Raw genomic sequence first — 24,745 nt, 5'->3', positions numbered from 1 at the left:
ATGTTTACTATTCCTATTCCCTGTCATGAATTATTTAATTTATGGGAATTATAGGTCATTCCATGGTCGGATGTTATACACTATGAAAAGTATTTGAAAAATGTCAATGATATGGAGTTCAGTTACGTCTCCTTTGGTGGACATCCTGAATTAACTAAAACAGGAGGTTCAATTCATTTTGTTGGTTATATTTTTGAGCAAAGTTACAGTGGATGCATACAAAATATAAGGATTAATGAAGTTCCTATAGATCCTAGACGTAAGGCTTTCCTAGGAGATGCTGTGGATGGGTATGGGATAAGTAAGTTAAGTTGTATTCATTTTTTTATTCATCATTGTAATTATTTGTTGTAAACATCTACAAATTCTTTGTCACTCATGCATTTTAAGAGATTCCATTTTTGCATAATGAAATATGGCCATAATACTTAAAACGGTTTTGTAAGAAATTCGTGTTGTTATTGGACTGATGCTGACTAAATCACACGAAAAAATATCGGGAAGGTGACCTAATTTAGCCTATTGTATAATGCAGAGGTGGTGGTTAACTAACTACGATGAAACATAGGTTATAACTAAGATAGATGAGGTATATTTGTTTCGAACATGAAATCTTTAGTTGACTTTACAAGCTGGAAATCACTAGAACAAATTAATGCCTTCACGTAGTCGTATATCTGTCAGTCATATTATTAATGATCATTTTTTATGTTTCCACTTATCTGAAATGTTAATTAAAAAATTTATAATAACAAAGTTACAAGTATTCACGAAGACAGTAGTTTCATACGCCCAATTATGTGAAAAAGTTTACAGGTTTCACACTTACTGCGTATATTGAAGGGTTGATAAAATGAATACATGTTTCTCGAAGTATCTATACTGATAACGTTCTGAAATAGTCCACAGATTCCACTAGTGAATAAGAATATTTACAGTTTTTTTAAATCTGGTTTCAGCTAATTGTGGTTTCGGTTTATGTGAAAAGAAAGAATGCAAAAATAATGCTTCGTGTTTGCAAACATCTGGTTCCAGTGTTATTTGTCAGTGCCCTTTAGGAACTTCGGGTCAACAATGTGAACAAAGTAAGTTAAATACATACTTCTGACAGTGACAATAAAAACTTCAACAACTTTTTATCTTCAGAGACTCATTAAAGTGAATAACTGCCTATATTTTAGTGAAGTTAAATTTCCTATTTAGATACGTAGGAAAATGACTCAAAGAAATTTTTTATCTATTTCTTATTTTATTTTTGAGAATCAATGAAAGCGGATGTAGCTATTTTTATTCATGTTTGGAATTCCTTGCAGAAAAGACGTAAACTACGATTCAAGTATTTGGGGGAAGAACGCTATTAGTGTCAGCCGATTTCCATTTAAATAGGTTTTCTTTCAGTATGCATGAGAATTTGTGTGTTGGCAAAAACATAAATAGACATGATTTCCACTTGAAAATTAAAAACACGAAGTTTAAAGAAGTGATCTCTTTTCAACGAATTTATTATCAACCTGCATAATATATTTTGTTAAAGTACTGATTCCGTGAGGACATTTTTTATTTGCTTCTCTGAAATTTATTTTTGGCATTCATTAGTACTTTGGTGATTAGTTTATGAACTTATATTTATCTGTATATTTTTTGTTGTCTTCCCACAGGAGTTGAGCTAATCATGCCGTACTACAACGGATATTCGTACACCGAGTATATTGGATTGAGTGGGACGTCATCATCATTCACCACCTTGGAACTCCAGTTTAGACCATCAAAGCCAAACGGATTGATTTTATATGAAGGTTATAGTCATGATAGGCGTGGGGACTTCTTGGCTATAATGTTAGTCCATGGATATGTTGTAGTGGCGTTTGACTTAGGTTCCGGTTCAGCATTTTTAAAGTAAGCTTATTTCTATTTTTTGAGAGTACATAGTCGACTAAGATTCAGAAGTTCACTAGCAGATGAGGAAATAATTGAACACACCAGTAATCAGATAATATTCAGCCTGATACTCAGTTCTCGAGTGCTAACAGGGATCAAGACCACATCTTACACTATGAATGTTAATAAAAGTCAGTTAATGTTACAGAGATAGAAGGCTGCACATTGCAATTAAAAAGCACCAGGTTTAGGTGTTTTTTTAATGGTAGCAAGTAGTACGGCAAATGCTTAAACCACGCTTTAACTTAAAGACCATGGAGTACTGTTTGCTTGAGACGACTATATCAACATTTGGGACGAAGATATGACTGTAATTTCTATTCTATAGATGGGTCACATCCCTTAAAGTCTGTGAACGTCGTGGTGGAATAAAGCCGGGAGCGTCAGATTACTCAATGTTGTGGTTACAATTTAGAATTTCGTTTCATCAGCCTTCAAGCCGAGATTAGAAGACACCTACTATTAGTTGCTAAACAATGAAGATCAGAGTAACAGGCGAAACTAACATGGATGATAATGTTTGTGTTAGCAGTATTCAGTTCTAAATACATAACCTCCCCAAATAGATGACTAAAGGATTATTATGGATAGATTTTCTCATCTAAATATGTCTGAGAGGATTCTTAGCTTTTAAAATGAAAGACTAATAATAATATATAATAATAATAACATACAACATATAGCATAAGTTCTTGAAAACACTTACAGGAACTCACTAACCTGCTTGCGGATATCTTTTTAGCATTGCCGAAGAACTTACCGTACAACTGGAGAAACCAGAAGTATTTGTACAGAGAAACTTGCATAACCTCTTCTTTCACAATGATCTCAATCTGTCGTTACTTTTTTCCTTCTTTACCTTTCTAGCGGCAATCTGCTTTCCTTCTATCTTCTATAGAGTATTTTCAACCACAAGTGGTTTGTTTCCATTACTATGATTCTACAACTACGATACACAGATATCTTGAACATCTTTTCAATCAAGGCATTCTTAATTTTTAATAAAATACTTTCCGTTTTTATACTTAGGAATGAAAAAGAAATAAAATTAAATGAATGGCACATAGTCCATTTTTGGCGAATCGGTCGTGATGGTTATTTACAAGTCGACTCAGATGAGCATATAATGACGAATTACTCGTTCGGTTTACAAGTTCAACTAACATTAACTTACTCTTTGTATCTTGGTGGACATCCAAATTCTAATTTTATATCAACTCATATAAAACCATTTATTGGATATGCAACAAATTTGAGTATTGGATTTCAAGGATGCATCAGTAAAGTATGTTAATAGGCTGTAGTACATGTAGGATAATACTTTGCAGTTATCTCGTATTTTTAGATCATTAGGTTCCCTCTTTTATTTTCTCTACAAATAGTAGAACCATGTACTTACCTATAATTTTAAATGATCACATGAACTTTAGATTTCTCAAGTTAAACCTTTCTGTCAACAATCAGTCTTAAATCTTAAATTCTGACTAAATTGAAATTTCTTCAAAGTCTTAATTTATTTTTAAATGTGTGTTTATGGACACTTAAAGCCTTTTCTCAGTAAAATCATTTCAAAGTTGTACGTAGATATCAGTCGATTGTCAGCAAATCTTCAAAGTAAGGCTTCTGTTTTCATGAACTGTGTTTGGCTCTCCCTAAACTAAAAACAATTTTTTTGACACAAAAATGACATTTAATATGGTGAAAAAGGAATTTTCATAGAAATGTTTTGTGAATGACGCTTCCACTTGTTTCAAGTTTATATTGTGTGTATCTCATTTCAAAACTCAACTTCTGAGCAGATTGTTAAAATGAATGCAGTAATAAAGGTTTTTGACTGAATAATATTTGTAGGTACTAGGCTCTACTTATGAATAGGATTAAAATTGTTTCAGTAGAAGTGAACTTGTGAACTAAAATATTGTAAAGAAAAATGGTCGATACTTGACAACAGCATGTAAGTAAGATATAATCAACCGCCTCATTTAATTAGTTAGAATCTGTGTTTTTCCGTATTCTGGAGTTGTTTTTATTCAGAAAACACAATATTGGGTGAATGAATTTTTCAATTTTGAAACACACGTTGTGTAGTCTATTTGTATCCTGGTTTTGAATTTCAGTCAGTTCAGAAATATGGAAACTGAACCACTCGTATATCTCATCTCATCCCCACTGAGAATCTTAGTGACAATAGATAAAAGTTAACGAATCCACAATTTCAATAGTCACAATTCAACATTTTTGTTAAGAAGACGAAGATTATCAGAACTATGTGATGTATTGGCGCAACACATTTCGAACAATCTGATCACACATATACTCTATTGCCAAACACATAATCGAAACAGGCCACAAGATTGATCTCAACTCGGCTTTTGTGGTGTTGTATAAAAGTGTAAAAGGGCATATAAAAGGTTTATTGAAGCTTTAGTCATACAAAAATTCAAACCCCCTTTGTGTATTAAAAAACAATTTGTTCTCTTCTTAAACCCACCCTGGTAATATTAGCTTATTAGCCAGAGTGATTAGGTTTCAAATTGTTTTCACATTATTATTATCCTTGTCTCCTCTTACCCCCTAATTTCCAGTCTAGTTGACCTTTTATTTTTATATATAAATGTTCTTAACAAGTATATGTGTGATTAGATTGTTCGAAATACATTGCGCTAATATACCACATAGTTCTGATAATCTTCGTCTATCAAAATTTATCAAAGGGACTAAATGCTTTAAACACTTTTGTCTCATTTATACACTGTGTTCTCACAAAGAGAAAACCGGGAATTTCATGCACTTTAAGTGTCAATTATCATAGCAAACTATAGCTTTATGTATTCAGTACTTTTGAGCCTGTTATCTCTTTTAAACAATTTCTATTAGATTGAAACAAACGGAGTACTCATTGATCCTATTAAAAATGCGATAGGTGGCGTGAATATTTTAAACTGTCCTGGACAAGAATGTGGATTTTCAAACCCTGTATGTTTAAACAACGGGAAATGTTTGCAGGATTTAAAAGGTTTCACATGTTTATGTCCACTTGGATTTCAGGGGAAGAACTGTAAAGAAAGTGAGTAAATTTATCATTGCAATTATATATATTATTAGCAAGTGGCTATCAGGACTCAGTGACCGAGTGGATAACGCGATGGCGTTTGAAGCGAGGGTACTGGGTTCGAGTCCCAGAGTGAACATCAACTCTGAGATGCAGGTACATCCAGCTGACGAGTCCCAAATAGGACGAAACGCGCGTCCTGGATTCCATTGGTAGCCACTATCCATCTCTGCTTATATATATTATTGTCTTAAATAAGTAATTATGTTAAACCGTTATACTATTCCAAGCCTAATTTTTCTATTTGCCATGAACTTAACAAACCGCTAAAACTTGTTGTGTCTGAATTTATTAATGATAAGGGATATAAATAAGATTTCTTAATAACGAATGGAGCATATTTTTCTGATTTTGCTGTATACTAAAAATCCATCAAATTATCTTAAATTTCTCATATACAAAATCAGCACTAAGGATTCTTCTATGTTGCTTATAAAGATCAGTTTGTAGCAACTAGGACTTAAATTAAGTATATGTAGGTTTTATATAATATTTGACCATTATTGTATTAGTTCATAAAGTAAGAAAATTCAATCCCACATCTCTTTAATCACTGAATTTCAGGAGGTCATAATAATAAAATACTTTCAATACTTTCGTATTGATCTTTTTTGAATGATGGCTTCAAGTGGTCACCGTGAAAGTACGTTTAAAAATTGAATAAAAATGGATAGGATGTATCACAAAACTAAGAGAAATAGTCCTGTAACTGCCAGGGTATGTATTACAAATCTTGTGTTTAATCAATCCTAGAAGACTAATGCAAGTCACTTACATGCACAATGAAAATTTCAAATTCATCTTCGTTTTATTGAAAGATGCAAACAACAAAACATGTAGTTTTTACAGCTTAAAAAGTAGGTATTGTGCTTACAGACTTTGTGAAAACCAGTAGACTATTTTATTCTCTTTGAAATAACAAAACGATGTTTAAGGATAATTAATTTTATCATAAGAAGGAAAAAATTTATGTGTAATAGATATTTGGAGTACCGTCCAGGAAAAAAACAGTTTTGGTTTACAAGAGATATAAATGCAAAGTCTAACTGATATTTGATGCGATTATTTATTTAGATTATTTGTCACCCTTATTGAAAGGTTACTCATCCAAGAGTGAAGTTTGTTAACTGCTTGTAGAAGCATTGTATATGTAGCTAATCACAGTGTCGTAGACACTACTCACAAGATTGCTTGTTAGTAGTATGTTGCGGGACGTTGCTTCGAAGTTGTCGCAGTCGTCAGACGAAGTGAAGAGTTACAATACATAGAAAGCTTACTGTAGGCAAAACACTCGATGACTAGACGAAAAGACAGTATGAACTGCAGAACACACTGTGAGATGCAAATGGTTGATCGTAAGCTGTGTATAAGTATTATGTAAACCCTTTATAATTTCTCCTAATAAACAAGTTTTCTGCCGATTGTAATGTTCTAGATTAGTATGAAGCGCCTGATCTACATGCTCATTGACTTACGTAAATATATCGGTTAATTATCCTAATTCATCGGCCTCAGTTATCACGTCCCTCTGATAGTTGGAATTAATACACTTGTTTACTAATAATAACTATTCTAGTTGTGCATATAAGTTTGTAAAACTGTTCTCTCTCTAACCGTTTAATAATGTTGAAAACTACTTTATTTGAGACTCAGAGTTAAGTTCGATAATCGGCGTCGTTCAGATTTCAGTATTTGCAAATTATCAGAGACCGCAATTTATAACTTGGAATTTGTTAAATATACACTGACTATCCATTCTGTTATTCAAAAGGCATCTGACCTTTAGATGAGACATCATTCACATTAAAATTTGAGCTATACATACCACATGTGTTACAAAACTGATGGGGTTGAATAGGGAAGTATAACATTTCTTAAACAGTTTTTAAACCACACGGTAATAATATAAGAATATATAGACTGTGATAGCAGCGCACTGGCGGCATTTTTTTAGATAACCTTAGTAATATTATCAATCGTACTAAGAAACTAAATAGGCACAAATTCTATTTTACATAACCCTTTACTTCTAAAATGAAGTTATTCACGAGAAAAGAAAAAGAAATCATCTGATGTTCGATTCAAAACAGATATAAAGCATAAAATTAGTCTGAAACGCATCTTACATCGTGAGGCTTTTACAGTAATTTCCTTCCTCTGATTAATTATCAATGGACACCCTTCACAAAATAGAGTCTTCGTGCTCATTTGGAATAAAAGACTTTGAATTCAATTATCCTCCACAGCTAGTGACAAAATACAGTGAGTATCTTCTGCTTTGGCCTACCCTTTACCTGTAAACATATATCTCTCACATATGTGTGATTCAAAGTAGGCGATTAGCAGTTCATATTTTCCGGCTTCATGCAATTTCAAGTGTCCAGCATGTTACTGACTAGGATCAATCATTAAAATCGGTTTCATTAGTTCACGTGCACATCAAGTTTTAAGTATCCAGTGCATACCATGAAGATGTATATAGTTCTTTGTAATGTTTTACGCATTTTAATTTCTAACAAGTCAAAGAACTAAAAAAACCGTTCTTGCATACTTCCTGATTTTTAATGGTCTTTCATCTGATATTGTATTCAGATTACGTTACAATCGACCGTCCCTTAGGAACTGAATACTAAGTTATACACTTAGCCTGGCAGTTAGCTGCATATATTCCATCTTGTATTATGTGGGTTTGTATTTCTGAGAAAATTTATGATCATTACGAATATGAGAACTTAGACCTGCTACGTACTTATGGAAAACATTTTTAGTATTAACTCTCATTTAAAACCGTCATATTAAAAATATTTTCGTCTGTCATGACTAGAAGATCCTATGATTAGGTAAAAGAATAGCAAAATTTTACTTAATGAACACATGTTTTTCCATAATTCATACGCCTTTCAAATTTAAGGGTCTACACATATTTATTATCCTTATCAATTCATTCACCTAACAACGCAAACATTTTGATTGTGTTATCATAAATAAGTTGATATTTTTGTAAATTCTAGTTTGTTGATAAAGCAGCTAGCTGTAAACGGCGAAACTCCAGTAAAAGTAATCAATTCATGTACAAGATCGAAGATCTTGGGCTCAACTTCCGGTTGAGGGGGGCTTAGATGAATACTTCCGAGAAATCCCATACTAGAATGAAACGGTCGTCTAGTGCTTCTAAGTTTTAAAGGATTTTGATAAAACTTGACAATCTCCGCGACCTCATACTGATAATTTTATTTTGTTTATTAGTCACTAGAAAACACGAACTATATAGATAGTAAAGACCTCAAAATTATCAATAAATTAAAGGAAAATATCTATCCATGATTGGTTTGTTTGATGTTTGTTCATCTGCATCAATGTAGTTTGCTAATGGGATGATTAGATCTAACAACTACAGGATTTACATGAGTTTCAATAAATTTGTTTTTCTCTGAGCTGGAATGTGACATATACAATTTTGGAAGTCGAACAAAACTATGTACATTCTCGTGAATGTTCATTTGTCTCAGTAATCTTTAAAGTGACTACGAAATAATGTTCAAGACTGATGATATGCCAAGCTACCCCTATTTGAACAAAATTTCTCCATTTGATATAAATTACTTTGTTTGAATTTTCCATAGTGTATGCGGAAAATACTCACGAAAGTCTGAATAGCCAAAGTTTCTCACAAACAAACAACATAACTCGTGAATTTATAAAAATTGTACTCTAAAGTTTGTACAATAACCAAACCCTTATTAGTCAAGCAGATGGATACACTATTCTAAAGAGATAATAAAACGCTATCAATATCATATCAAAATCAAATTTTTCAATATTTACATGTAATCCTGATTTAAGTAGTGAGTCCTTAAAAACTGATGATCGGAGCGAAAGCCGATCTAATTACTGAGGAAACTAGTATTGCACAGCACGTCAGCAGCCTATATTTAATACTAAACTGTCAATAAGCATAATCAGATAGAGAACATCATTGAGGGAAAAAGAATGCGATAACTGAAATTGTTATTGAGCTAATTAGTAGTCAAAATAACTGAAATTTTATCATTTTCAGTTTATGTTTTTATCTTTTCTCTAAACACCCATTGATAATATTCATTAAGAAATTAATTGGCAGGGGAAGCAATCAGCTGCATTTGGAGAAAACAGTTTCGTGAAATTCACAACGAACTCATTAAATTATAGGTTGGTAAAGAATTTTTAACGTTTATAATATCTTTTTAATCTGGCTTCTGCTTTCCTTTTTATTATGAATGCAACAGTACTGGCCTACAAACCCGAAATTTTGATCAGTTGAACAACATTATGTTCATGAAATTATAATCATTGCTATGAGACGAGTGTTGTGATGAAATATGTAGTCAAATCCTTTACGACAGAGTATGAGCGATAGATTGTTATATTTTTAAACCACTCCAGAGGTTGTACGGTCTTCTTTATCGGCATACTTTGGAGAGGATTGATCAGTGATGACAGAATGACTTAAAATGTTTAAAATACAATGTTTTATTTCAAATCCAAATTTATGGTAGAAACAAAATACACCGAGTGTGTTTTGTGAATATCAGGTATTTAGTCGAGTCGCTTGAAAATTAAATCTCGAACGATTTTAGTGAATAAGAAATATGAGTATTTTTCTGTTTAATCATATGACAAGCACAGTTATAACGATAGTAGGCTCTCAACATTTCTTTAACTTGAAGTCAGTTCACATTCCTGAACTAATATCACCTGAATTATTGGGTATTTGTTTCACTCTAGTCTAAAATGGTTTGGTGATTTTACACGAACTATTCAGCTATCTCAGCAATAACAATACATTTGGATTACGGATTAATGGTCCGAAAATTTGCATTTACAACTCCAGTCATCGAAACGTCTGTCCAGTTTTTATTGTAATTCATTGAATTTACAAGTGATGTTAGTCTGGGATGATAGTATAATCAAGTGAAATTCAACTTCATAATGTTGTGGGGACTATTATTTTACTTCTTCCAGAGAAATACTGTGAAGTTCATTCCCAGTTAAAAATGATTTTTGTTGAAAGTTTTAATTATTAAATTCCCTTCAAAAACTTTTATAAATCTAGTTAATGTGAATAGACTGTTTATTGAATAAAGGGAATGAACTCAAAAACCTCTGATTTCTCAAAAGAAGGTAAACGATGGGAAGCTTTTATTTTTATCTTTTTTATTTCATCAGTAATCCCGTAAATTCTATAAAATTTTAATTCTGTTAGAAATGACCCAGCCCTTACCTCATGATGCTGAATTGACAGCCTAATTTATATTCAAACCTAAAAACTAAGAAAATCAATCTTAGATAACTAGTATGTCTATATTACAATAACTTAGTCATAATAATTGTAACATTGCCCACATATTCTAGGAGCAATACGATGTACAATGAGAAAAAACAATTTAGAATTAATAGCTTCCGATGTTAGATTAATCAATGAACTACTAACTTTTGTCAATAACCACGTGTTAACCGGTTCTATGAAAAATTCGAGTACTGTTCCCCTTGGTGTATGAGTATTATTTGCTAAGTTAGAGTTTGGATTTTCGGGAGATTATTTCTATGTATTGCTGATAACTCTTCTGTTATTTTGCTATTTTCTGGTTCAACAATATTGTCTGAATAAATTCTGTCAACTTTCTTACTAAGCATTTTATTTTCTGTGGTGTTGGATCGTAACTGCGAGGATATTAACTTAATGAGAGGACTTTCGACATTCACTGTTAATCTTTTCTGATTTACCTTTTAGACCCAATAGTCGTCACTATCATATATCGCTTGAATTTCGGCTATCCAACAAAAGTTTTGGAAATGGCATTACTTCTATGAAAAATTATCCGTCAACAAATAATGCGTCAGTTAAGTTGTTCAAACAATATTTGGTCTATGGTGTATTTCAAAGTGTACACAAAATACAAAATATTTTAATTCAGCTTCTTCCCACCAAAAGACTAAAATTAGGTCTAGAGTATGTAGAGACTGAAAAATATATAGTCACTTCATCTAACCTGACAAATCAGTCTTTGAACAATGATGAATTATGGAAAATTGGCCGCAACCAATTTAGCCAGCGTATGCTGATACAAATGTATGACATTTCGGAGGAATTAGAGTTGGGACACGATTGGCACAAACTTTTACTCACAAAGTTAGTCACTATTGACAGATATACAGTTTTTTTTATTTGTGTTGACATGACTTAAAAATATGTTCAATGAATGACATGTAAATCTTTGCGCAAAGGGTCCGTAGCAAACTTTGTTCTTACTTATAAAACTTATTCAAATGGATACTTAATTCGAGAGTCATTAATAGTAATGTTTGGCAATCATTCATATTTAGTTCGAGAAGAGAGTAGGATGAGGAGTTCCAAAAACTGTAAATGCTTTAAATATTCTCTTGAAATGTACTCTTGGAAATTTTAGTTTTAGAAGAAAATATTTAAATTTAAGGCGAATTTTGACAGATTTATCTTATAAATTACCATGAAAAGTTAAGGAAAACTAAGAGATCGCTTTAAATATGGGATTTCAAGCTCCTGAGTGATAAAATGACAAATTATATGGAGTTTAGCATTCATCTTCTGAGCCAAACACTCTCATTTGCTATTTAGCAGACTTTTGTCCATAGATATCAAAATCACTGGTTAGATCATCGAAAAAGTCCACTTAGATACCTCACATCAGCATCTATGATTTATTCTTAATATTCCGTTAAGTCATCAAAACATACTGGGTCGCCATGAAATTTGTCGCATAATAGTTTTGCACTATATATTAAAGGTAATCTAACTATTTGGGTGGTTCAAAATACTAATAGCTTTTGCGGTTTAGTACAAGATTATATGTATACACTCGTTTTGCTCAATCCGTCATATATTGTCGCGCCGTGTGATCCATCTTCACCATTCAGTATGCTGTGTTCATCGACTTCCTCTGCTTTCATTTCATTTTATTTATACATACAAATCACATAGTCGATTTTCTTATCCAATAGTCGAGGTTGTGTAAAGAAACGGAAGCTGTTTACCTTGCAGTGTTCGTGGCAGGTTGTATTCTACAACAGATTTGCATTTATAAGTCCTACATAAAAGACAGTAAAATTCTTTCTAGGGTTCTCTCAAAACTTGTCTTGGTCAAATCAACTGTTATAAATAGTTACATTCCTTTTTGAGATAAAGTTTTTCCAGAACCATGAAAGATATCATCTTCAAGTAATTGGGATTAGTAATAAATAAAAATTGATCGTCAACTAAAAAAAATAAAAGACAATCCTTTTTGTATATTCATCGTTTTAGTGCAGCAGAGAACAAAAAGTAGATTTTCATGACATAGTGTATATCGCATCCTAAGACTTACTTCTTATTTCATGTACTGTATGGCCAAAACATCTACGTATTTGAAAAGACCGTCAATTTTATTACTCAGAGTTTTTTCATCTTTATACATAATCACGTTCATTTTACCATGGATAGATAATGTGTAGTCGTAAACTTTCGCTTCGGAAATTCTGTTTCAAGCTCTGTTTAACAACGATATTTATAAATCGAACAAAATAAGTATAGGAATTTGGATAAACTCGACTACTACTATGGTGTTTGAAATGATCAAATATTGACGTTAGGTAGATATGTTCTAGGTCTTTTGTGTAACTATATTTCTCCTACAGCCACATTTTGCAGAATTGGTATATTCTGTTGGTTTAGATGAACCATAATCACCATGATATTATTATCATGGAATATTTAAGCTGAATTCATGAGTTGATCTGAGCTAGACCACCACTAAAAACCTGGAATCACTGGATGGCCGTTTCATCTTAGTATGAGACTCCTCAGCAGTGGATGAAAAGGCAGTTCAGTGATTCCAGGTTTACAGTGGTGGTTTAGCTTAGATCAACTCCTAAATTCAATCATTAAAGTTAACACATTCTCCATAAATCCCCATTCTGATAAGAATATTTATGTCACATGTTGTTTCACTGGTTTCTTGCTCCGAATATCAAGTGTTGACTTATTGAAATAAATCTTTGATTTCTAATCCTTGCTATCTAGAAGTTCAAAGGCCATCACACTATTTATCAACCAATCACAAGTTGCTCAAATCTATTTTAAAGAAAATGAAGTGCAACCGGTTCAGTTGTTTATTGGTAAATCGATAACGTCTTTTTTTATTCATACCATTAAAGTTTTCATTCCTCTTTAAATCAGATCATCATTTTTAAAAGCAAATAATATAGCTCATCTAATTCTGTTTAAATTATCATTGTTACTAATGGAAATAAATGTTGTGATTAAAAAGCAGAATAGAAATATAGTAAGGAGTTATCACTTCATTTAACGTAGAACAACCTAAAGTTGTACGTCTTCTCTGTAAGTGGACTCCATGCTACGTTTACTAAAGAATATTTAATTTTTCAAACCCAAACAACAATTGTGAATATAACGTTATGGTCATTTTCTAAGTAAACTCATTGGAATGACAGAAGAGTCAGAGAATTATTAATAAAGTAGTAAATGTGCCATTTAGTTTTTTTTGGAAAAAATTGATTTATGAGTACGAAAATTGATTTACGAAATCTCAAACACTTGACGGATTCAGACGAATTATGAAGTGTTTTCATTATTGAAAGATTGCTAATTGTTAATAACTGATGAATTTATTGTAGACTAAACATCAGTCAAAATGTTCTTTGGTAAACAGATGTATATTTCATCGTAATGATGATTCTTAAAATTTACATCTGTAAATGATAGTATGTTATCGTTACACCAGAAGAATTTACATTGGATAGTTGATATCTGACAATATCATAGTACACCTTTCATGTCGCAATTATTTCCGCTCGTATTTCGTACAACTGCTTAATAAACAAGATACCTGCATGACCAAACAGGTTATTATTTATGGAGTACCAGGTAAAATACCGTACGTTTGTCAATTAAACTGAAAGATTTCTATTTGCTATAGAGGTAGGTAATAACCAGATAAATTTTTAAGAGTAATAAATATTATTAAGTAACATCTTATGACGGAAATATGAAAACATAGAAACATTTTGTTGCTACATGTCACTGAATCGATCAAAAAATTCCCGTAGACATGCCATTTTAAAGACCTTAAAAGTGTGCAATAAATAATCACTATCCCAAATGTTCCCGATAATTCATTTAACGTAAATCATCTCTTATAGGAAAATGTTAAGTATTTTGCATTTGTTTAATCTGTTCACCACTCGATCTTTCTAAAGCGATGAAAACATGAAAATTAGGTCTGATTTAAGTTCTTAAAACTACCAATTTATTATTATATTAATAGTTAGGCGCTTCTAATAGACTATTCTTATATAAAATTTGTATTGTTATATAAATGACTAATGCTACTTTTCTTTTAGGAGGAATCCCTGAAACTCTACATGCACAAAGAAGATACCTGGAACTAATGAGTAATGGATATTCATCTTCACATAAGGAGAACATTTTTATCAAATCCAAAAATTTCAATGGTTGTATAAAGAAGTTAGAAATTAATGGACATCCTACTTCATTTGGCAGTGTTGCTGACGGGAACGATATTACTCAATGCACATGAATTAAGGAGTGAATAAAGTTAATTAGAAGCAAAGATATTTTTTGTGTTATTTGATTTATAATTACACTTTCAAGACTTATTTTCAGTATACATTCAATGATACTAACCAGTTATTTAATATTAGTGCATTGGACATAACAATAACTCGTAAAGTGAAGTTTGTAATTACTATTAATAACATATGGTCATTCCAGTTTGTTTGCTTTCTTTAAAGCTAACTCTTTAAACAAAGCAGTTATAGTCTGTAACCTGCATCTTTACATATTCACTTGGTCTATTAGATTTCTTCTTTTTGTATAACTTGAAATTTGTCATCTTTGAATTCTTCATCCTGTAAGAGGGCAAATTATGTATCAGTTTTACATTCACAGGACAAATAGTAATAAAAATAGGAATGAAGTCACCTATGAAAATAACATTCATCCCGAATATATATCAAATTAAAAATGAATAGAACTTCATAAATCACTTAATCAAAACGACTGGACTTTCTTACTATAAATTTTTAGGCAAGTTTATCTAATTGTAATGGTTCACAGTCTATAATAAATTTCTGTCACCTACCAAACTCACACTTTCAGATAGCATATTGACAGCTTTAGCAACAAAATGAGCGTTAAACAAGTGGAATCAATTTTATAGTTGAAATCATGAATCAATTGAATTTAGACCACTATGGATACCTGGTCTTACTTCAATTGACTCATGATTTCAACTATAAAATTACTAAAAATCTCCGCAAAACTGATTTCTGAAAAGTATGATTAAAATTAAAAATGATCCAAAATATTTGTAGTGACCAATGTATTTAATGTTGATGTAAATCAGCGCTTACTGAAAAAGGTTTTCTAATCATCATAAACAGAGGGCTTCATACGTTTGAAATTCTGGATTACCATCAACAAGTTGGCTGACCGTTATACCTATGTTATTTTTAAAAATGATATGATGAAAATGACTAGCTAATATCTTACTATGTGTGTTATTATGTAAAGTGTAGTATAAATTATGTCGAAATCCTATTGAAGTGAATAAAATAAGGCATTATATTTTTCAGTCTAACAAATAGATACTCCTTTAAGTTCCTTCAATAAATGAATAAAGAGCTGTAAAACGTTTATGTCTAGAGGCTTGTTGATCGACAACAACACTTCCTACTACGCAGAACTCAATCTTATGGAGATTAACTTGTTTGACTTGACATGATACTGATTCAGTTATGAAGAGTGAATAGTTGGTTATTAGGGATAACTGAAGTAAATTAATTATTTTCTTTCATAGTATCCTTGATTTATAAAATTTTTTTTATAACAACGCTTTTCAATTAAAAATGAACACTAAAGAAGAAAGTAAAGTTTAGTAAAGAGTTCAAATAAACGTGGAGAAAAATACCACAACAACTCTACGGCTGACTGTATTTACTGATTACGCGAATAAAATGTACTTTTGCGATGACACATCTGTTCATAAAGAGTACAGGAAGTCTACCAGGTGATATTCTGCTAATAAAACCTTTATCATGTGACTACTTATAGAATGCATTGGTACCATTAACTGAAATAAAACATTTAGTTTTGTGTTACATTTTAACGAGTGATGATGAAATGAATCCGTACGACTAGGCTGTTCATTAAGATCCTGTTAATTCTCATTTAAAGAGGTGATTAACTGGACTGTTTTTTTCATTAAATAGTGGATTGGTTGATGTCAGGCATTAACACCGTTGTATGCTAGCACAGCGGTTCAAAGGTTAAGCACTTGAGCGAGACCGAAGGTCCCGAGTTAGAATCCCACGGGCAGCATCATTGGTGCGTACTGTTGTGGAGTCTCATTTTAGGACGGAATAGCTGTCCATTGCTTCCAGGATTTAAATAGTGGTCTAACACTGATCGTCTCATGATCTCAAGAAATAAGTATAGACTATATTCTTATAACTAGGTAATACAGTGGATAAATTTAAAAGGATTATTTTCTTACTGGGTTATGTATGCTATTATAGTTGAGTCTGTAAAGTGGTCAACCATAAAATGCACTACTTTTCAACTATTTGAATTACAGCTGGGCATTTATTTTTCATTACAATAAACGTTGTGAATCTTTTGTTACTTTTAACATACAACGAGTTTTATCAGAAGGGGGTTTTGCGCAGAATTTAGTAATTTTATATGGTTGAAATCATGAGCCAATTGAAGCTAGACCACCATGAAAAACCTGGAAGCATTGGATGGCCGTTTCAACTATATAAAATACAATTAGTTTGCTAAATAGTGATTTTAAAATGTAATTTAAACAAATATTAATTCACGAAGTTGAGCAACCGTTCACCAATTTTCTTCAGTGAGTTCCTATCTCACAACAGACGTGGTTTGAACTCCACTGGTCACTGCTTCTCACTAGAACTCAAGGAGAAACGGCCGCTCAGTGCTTTCAGGTTTTCCTTGTTTGTCTAGCTTCAATTGACTCATGCTTTCGAATATGAAAATATTAAATCTCCACAAAACCCCTACTAAATATTAAGTCAATTTATCAAGCTTATCGTCCTAATATCAAGTTCAAACGATACGATCACTTAATTAACTTCATACAACTGAATATTTCCCATTTTGAATTCAAAATTTGTTTTACAAAACTTTCCACATTGAATATAAATTGGTAGGGATTTTGAAATGATCCTAATTTTCAATAAATTGAATTAAATAAAACAAACTTTTACACGTTTTTTCATTGTACTTTTTCTTTCTTTTAAATGAAATGAATACGGTGCAGTATCTTCTATTAGGGAATATGGGTTACTTTTTAAAGGTTTCTTTCAGGAGTAAATTCATATTCTAATGTAATAATCAAAATGCTTTTTGTAACAATCTGTTAAATATTCAATATCTTTTATAAGATTTTCTTTGTTTATATAAAAATAATCGATGCGAATCGAGCAATTTTACTGGAGAATAAAACAAAAATATACCTGAATTCATATTTGTAATATGAATAAATGAAATTTATTTCTTTTGAAACGATACATAAAAGTTCTCTGTTGATAGTTAAGCCAAAAGATTTGGTAGAATTATTGAACCGAATCCAATGCCTCCTAAAAGATTGTACTATATTCAATAATGATATTGTAACTAAAATGAGTAGTAATGTAACAGACTATCATAATGATTCCAATTTATTAAAATACATTCTTATTAAATTATCTTTTCTAAGCTGGCTATTCTTATTCGTGTTAACGATGAGAGTATAAAATTTATGACTATAAATGAAGGACTACATAAAGATGGATGGTAGCTAGCAGTGGAATCCATAACACGCCTATCTTCCTATTTGAGACTCGTCTGCTGGATGCATCTGCTAAGTGGATAACGCGATGGCGTTTCAAGTGGGTTCAAGTCCCAGAGTGAATATCAAATCTGGGGTGCATGCACACTCAGCTGACGAGTCCCAGACAGGACAAAACTTGCGTCATGGATTTCAGTGCTAGTCACCATTCATCTTTTCTTATAATACTTGTGAGTTAAGGCAATATCGATGCGATCCGTACAGTATGTACATATTCTAATAAGAGACTGATCAATTGCATTCCTAAACATCAATGGGAAGATTCAAATAAACAATAGAAAATAAATTTAAACTTTCATCCTTTTTAAGTTGTGTGAAACCTTCTTTACCACTAATCTTATCGGTTAGGAAATAAAATACGATCACCAAGCTGAATAATTGAACACTAGATTCAACTATATATAAAAAAATTTGTATAAGGTAATGTTAATTACTGATTAGAGTCTAAAATGCAAAACAGAAATTTAAAAAATTATCAAACAAAAGCACAGAAAAACAGGCAGAAAAATAACAGAAACATACCCATCCAGGGAAGGGTGAGAGGTTGGACAAATCGTTTCTGCTCGCAAAGTTCAGCCTTGAGTTCGTGGATTGCCAATGCATCAACGATGCATAAAATCTTGATTCAAGCCCCTTTCAATCCAGTTCCTTTGACTCTGTAGATTACTTTAAAAGAAGAGCTCCTTTTAATAGCGAAGCCGGATAGTGTCGCAAGATGCGTTTGAAAAGTGATCGCTTTGTGTGACCTATGTAACGCACCTCACATGAGCAATTAAATTTATCGATACACATCCATTATTATTCATTTTATTACTATGACCTTTGTGTTTGTCGCTTTTCATCATATCTGTCAATTGGACTATTATCTGACCCATAAATTATTTTCTTCCCTACACCTCGATTAGTACGTAACCTCATTTGTTATTTATTCTCGAATCAATTTATGATACAATCTTTCCTATCCTCCTGTAGACATATATTTTCCATATATCCACAACTATTTATATACGAATGTACAACTTAAGTAAATGATTTCGTCGAAAAGGAAATTTTCTCCGCTAAATTCTCTTTTTCTTATTCAATGACACTATGAGTTATTTTTATTATTTTGGATAAATTCGTTGTAAACACTGTAAATACTCTAATAAATCTCTGTGTTACACCTTTGTTTCTTGATGAAAGTACTGATTTTGTAACAGCTTCATGATTGTATTAAGGTATACGTCAGAATTTGGTGCTTTCTTGTTATTATTTTTTACTAATGAGAACTAAGTCTAAAACATTTCGATTGATCTTCGTATAAATAGAATTTTATGAGACATCAATTCATCATTTATTGAGTTGTTTTTTATAGAAACAAATAATAACGTTATTTCGATTATTTCTTTCATCATAAATATACTACTTTTTCAGGTTTAGTACGATAACTGTAGTTTTTTGTGTTGGGAATAGTCGTTGAAATTGACATAAATAAGTGTTGATTATCACTAAGTAAACATTTCATTCGTTGATGATAAATACATAACATTATGAAAGCCGATATAAAGTTGATAGATCTGTTCACAAGGGGAGATGTTCACCAGTTCGTTGATAATAGAAAACCAATCAGTTATGGGTAGTAACACTATCAAACAATGGGATAAATTATCCTTATCTCAGAAACTAGTACGTGTGGTAATAGAGTTCAATTAATTTTTATATCACTAATTGAAGCATATCATTCTAGCTGAATTCAAGTATTTTGTTTTAAATTAAGAAATTAAGATTCTATTATTTTCAGCATAAAACTCACGAAAACCGATTTAACTTATCTACTATTTTTAGGAATTGTAAAGTGGTTTTTAGATGGGATTCTCAACATAAAAGCTAAAGGAAATTATATTGTTTACAGTTTTGTAGATAACAAAAACAAAACGCTTAAGCTACCGATTAAACAAAAATTTAATCAAGATGTTTACTATGAACTTTATAATGATACAAGTTACTTCAAGAATTTCTATCAAATATAGCCATTTTAAATTTGTTGTTTCGGTTTTGTATTACTGTCACTCCACTAATACAGCTTAACTTTGATATATTTAAAACTTGAGGGTGAATTAGTCAATGGTTAATTGCTCCTACATGCATTAACAGAATGTTAAATTTATCACTTCAAATGCTACTCACTCTACTAGATTATCTTTTCACCAGTTTATTAAGTACTCTTGACAATGGTTCCAAGGAGGCAATGTGAATGATTTCAAATAAAATGTTCAGTTGCACTTGCGAATTGTGGAGCGAATTCTAATGACACCCCATTGCACAGGCAAGTGGCTATCAAGAGTCAGCAGCTAAGTGGACAACGCGATGGCATTTGAAGCGAACGGTGCTGGGTTCGAGTCCCAGAGTGAACATCAACTCTGAGATGCAGGTCATCCAGCTGACGAGTCCCGAAAAGGACGAGACGCGTGTTCTGGATTCCGCTGCTAGCCAGTATCCATCTTCGCTTATAAAAGCTTATAGTTTATACAATAACTTTAAGACAAAACTAAATATTAGCATTTTTCAGGCTTTAATTTAAAGAAGTCCAGACAAGTTAGCTGGACGAAACGTTGGAATTATTTAAATTTCAGTCGCTAAGACTATTTCAAATATAATTTTTTCACATATAATGACTTATATGAAATAACGTCTCCAAAAATGGATCCCGTTGTTTGTTATGGCATATTTGATTCCCTGTTCACATCATCTTCCCCCATTAACAAAAAAGTTATAGCTGCCATTTGTCTGAGCTCATAAGTAATGGAAACTGACTTACATTGTGATCCTTGTAAAACGTGACTAATTTGTTTAACTGAAGTAAATTTTAAAAAAAAGAAAAAATGATTAGTAACCAGTTAAAAGCAACAAATAAGATATCATCAGCTTCTGAGATTCACTTTAAGTCACAATAAATAAACACTTCATTAGATTCCTAATGCATTACTGCATTATTTAAACTTACAGAGTGAAATAGCGAAATAGCCTTTTTCCTCTTTATAACGACATCTTATTACACAGAAAATTTGGTAAAACAAATAATTTTGGATGACATGTCTTTTATGCTCAGTATAATCAAAGTTAGGTTTGGGTAACGACTGGTCAAATTTATGACTAATTGATCAGTTTTTTCGCTGAAGACTAAGATGAGGAGGAAGTTATGGATTAGGTCGTTCTCGTGTACACCAGCAAGTATAAATGCCGTGGTAAACTGAATAAATATCTTTCACTCAAGGATTACAGGCTTCATAAAAATAAATGTGGCCTGCTGCAAATTGCTTTAAACTAATATGTCAATAAAGCTGTAGTTATTACTCAGAAGGTTGTTGAAGATAATATTGTCTACTTCACTTAGAAAAGAATCATGAAAAATAGTGTTAATGTGTCATCATTTAAATTTTCTTACAGTCAGTTGAATTACTTTGACTGTTTTCTGCTGACTCATCTTCTGAATAGTTGTAAATCTTTGAACTAAACACAAATAGCAGTGAAAAGGTGAAGTATATCGAAGGTTAATTAATATGTGAACTTGTGTCAAAAATGACTATATATGGGTAGAAACCAACTAAAAATGTGAAAAAACTTGTCAACATAAGGATAAATTTCACTGTCTTAAAGGAAATGCTGCTCGATGACTCTCATTCCATATGCTTGTTTTGAAATGATGCAAATGATCTTTTTTAACTCAATTTAAAAGGTAAAGTGATTTAAAGAAACTCTTTGACTAAAAGAACAACCAGTCTATAATGTTTGGATGGGAATGTGACAACGGAACTAAAAATTTAAGGAATACGTGACAAAACATTTCAATTAAATTGTTTCAAGACGATATCTATCTAAAGCTCATTTATGTAAACAAATAATTCAGACACAGATTTCCAACATAGATAAGAATTAATCTCATGTTTATTGATTTATCACTCTGAATGACTGAGAAGGAGTATTAAACCTATTGGGTTAAGCATACAAGCAAACGAGAATTTACTGAAGAATAAACTCTTTAGGTCAAAATGTTATTTACGAGCTGAATTGAATACATCGCCACTGGCAAATTCAGGTATGGGTTACATTTCACTCTTTGCGGAATTTATGGACGACAACAAATTTATTCCAATTTCAATCATATCTATTCTGTATTTTGGAATTGTATTTGTTTATATTGTGTTATTTTTTCCAATTACTAAATCCAACTTATAACTACATAACCTGAGAGAATGCGTTGACCAGAGTTTGCAACTAGACACTATCCATTTCGTTCATCAGCACTTTTCGCCAGTACTATTGAACGGCCTGCATAAAAAACAGTATATCACTATGAAGCATGACCCTACAAAAATTGTCAGTCAATTCGGTGTTTGCATCTTATTGACTAAGTTAACGAACACTCTTAATTCATATTCTGTTTTCATTGAGATCTTGACAATTAATACTTGGTTCACCAGCAAATAGTTCAAAACTTCTGGACACATTATTCGTTTTATTCTTTTTTTCTAAGCTTTTGTATACTAAAATGATAAAGACTTACTACTATGCAATGAATGAACAAGATTTGTGGTTAAAGCTTTGGAGTAATTGATACTTTTTACGACTCTGATGTTTTGTTCCATTTAATTCAAGTAATTAATTGTCCCATAAATTGATGGGAAACCGACGTAATTCATTTCATAGCACTTTACAATCTACCAAATGAAGATTTTTGCCATTGAGATCTGTTATAAAACCTTAAATTGTAAGGCTCCAAAACTGTTATTTTTTATTCTTTTAATTTCATAATTAAAATAAAAGATTTGGAGGGAAGAATGAGGGTGTGACAAAATACTAAAACATCAGTGTTTGATATTTTTAAAAGAAATTCATTTGGTTTCGATTAATTCATGTTACTATTTAGAGAACAATCCAATTCACCTGATAATTATTTTTGAGCATTTCAACGTTTAACCACTTACTAAGATATCTAGTGGAACTGTTGAGTTTCTAGAATGTAAACTGAAAACGTTAGTTACAAACGAAAACGAGGACATTTATAAGCAATTGGACTGAACAGTTATTATAAGCACGAATAATCTTCATATGGTGCGAATCGCTATAGCAAGGATTATGAAATCTTGAAACAGGTCATATTACTTCAATACTCTGATCATTCTTAACTATTTAGTGTACATTAGGTAACATAACTTATTCCGCATATATATATACTAATTAATTGGTTTCATAATTCTTTAGCATAATTCATTGTTCTCTTAGCTCGGTCATCCTTTCACACATTCTCTTTTTCGTTTCCTACTATTACAAACTTGATTCCCTTATAGACTGCCATCATCTAGGAACAACGTGTGAATTTATTTACTATAGCTCCTTCATAAATGCCCTTCTTTGTTCTGTATTTCTATATTAGCATCTTAGATTGGGTGAAGCTAATTAATTTACCTCTTCGAATAGAGTTATTGATTTTCGTAAGAAGTTAAATGGTATACACGCTGTACTGTTTTCAACATTTAAATTTCCTATTTGATCTGTGGTATAAAAGACAAATAGTTATATTTATTCTGGGATACCATAGTAAACAACTTATTGGTAGATAATCTGCCTAGGAATGTTTTGATAAGTAGACCCTGTGAAAGGACAGATAATATATCATAAGTGGATCCATCTCTGATGGTAAATATAAATGAATGTTTTGTGAGGCGCATTCATGTTGTATGTAAAAGCATACTAACTGATAGTAATGAGAAATAAATCATATTCTCCTACGATATTACGTTCGAATTGGTTTATGCTATTGGGAAAATGAAATTTAGGGTAGTGGACTTCTGGTAGAACATGAGGTGAAAACAATTTTCTTTGATTTTAGACAGGATCTTAAGGTGTCCATTTTTAACAAATATTCTTTTTAAATCTTGGTAATTACTACTATGATAATTCATAAAGGTCATCTTAGGACATAAATGATCTCTTATGATTGTTTTTCTCCTACCCTAAAGCAATGCCATAGGTAAATAAATTAATGATCTCCTGTGATTTCGTTTCTGTACATTAAAAGATCTTGGAAAAACAGTTATCACACCAACATCACCACACTGTAAAAGCAAAAATCATTATTTAATCGTAAATATTTCCTATCACTTTCTTGAAACTGTAATCATGAAATTACATAATACACCATTATCAACGTGGATATCATATGTCTCAGGTTGACTTTCCAAATTAACCTTAAAAATCATTGTCTTTAAAATATTATCAGAAGGGGTTTTTTGTGGAGATTTAGTACTTTCATAGTTGAAAGCGTGAGTCAATTGAAGCTAGACCATCAGGGAAAACCTGGAAGCACTGAACGGCCGTTTCGTCCTATTATGGGACTCCTCAGCAGTGCGTATCCACGATCCCGCCTCACGAGATTCGAACCCAGGACCTACCAGTCTCGCGCGAGAGCACTTAACCAATAGACTACTGAGCCAGCATCCGGTGGTGTTTATGTCTAACTCCAACCAATCCACGAAGTTCGCCAACCGTTCACCAATTGTCTTCAGTGAGTTGATATCTCACAACAGACGTGGTTTGAACTCCACTGGTTACTGCTTCTCACTAGAATTCCTGGATTCACCTCTCGAAGTCAGTCACTAGTGAGCATATGATTATTATTATTATTAGAAAGAATTTTTTGTGGAGATTTAGTATTTTCATAGTTGAAAGCGTGAGTCAATTGCTCTGGCGCGAGACTGGTAGGTCCTGG

General features: G+C 31.9%; 1 protein-coding gene and 1 non-coding gene across 2 annotated transcripts; both read left to right on the top strand.

Annotated features, from left to right (window-relative positions):
- Nucleotides 1–111: 111 nt before the first annotated feature.
- Nucleotides 112–14,661, top strand: Smp_128580 (hypothetical protein; the record flags this gene model as incomplete). The annotated part of the gene is made up of 9 exons (XM_018788859.1): nucleotides 112–301; nucleotides 960–1,085; nucleotides 1,659–1,896; nucleotides 2,968–3,223; nucleotides 4,816–5,005; nucleotides 9,157–9,238; nucleotides 10,821–11,219; nucleotides 13,125–13,219; nucleotides 14,465–14,661. 9 exons carry the CDS (start codon nucleotides 112–114, stop codon nucleotides 14,659–14,661), a joined length of 1,773 nt encoding a protein of 590 aa, XP_018654360.1.
- Nucleotides 14,662–20,319: 5,658 nt separating this feature from the next.
- On the top strand, nucleotides 20,320–20,389 carry Smp_tRNA_00127_Pseudo_TTG.1.1. The gene has a single exon. It is a non-coding gene (tRNA).
- The last annotated feature ends 4,356 nt before the right edge of the window (nucleotides 20,390–24,745 follow it).

The sequence above is a fragment of the Schistosoma mansoni genome, chromosome W (genome assembly GCF_000237925.1).
Source record: "Schistosoma mansoni strain Puerto Rico chromosome W, complete genome".
NCBI classification, from domain to species: Eukaryota; Metazoa; Platyhelminthes; class Trematoda; order Strigeidida; family Schistosomatidae; genus Schistosoma; species Schistosoma mansoni.
Note: the sequence above shows the minus strand (reverse complement) of the source record. Positions and strands in the feature narration are given on the sequence as shown.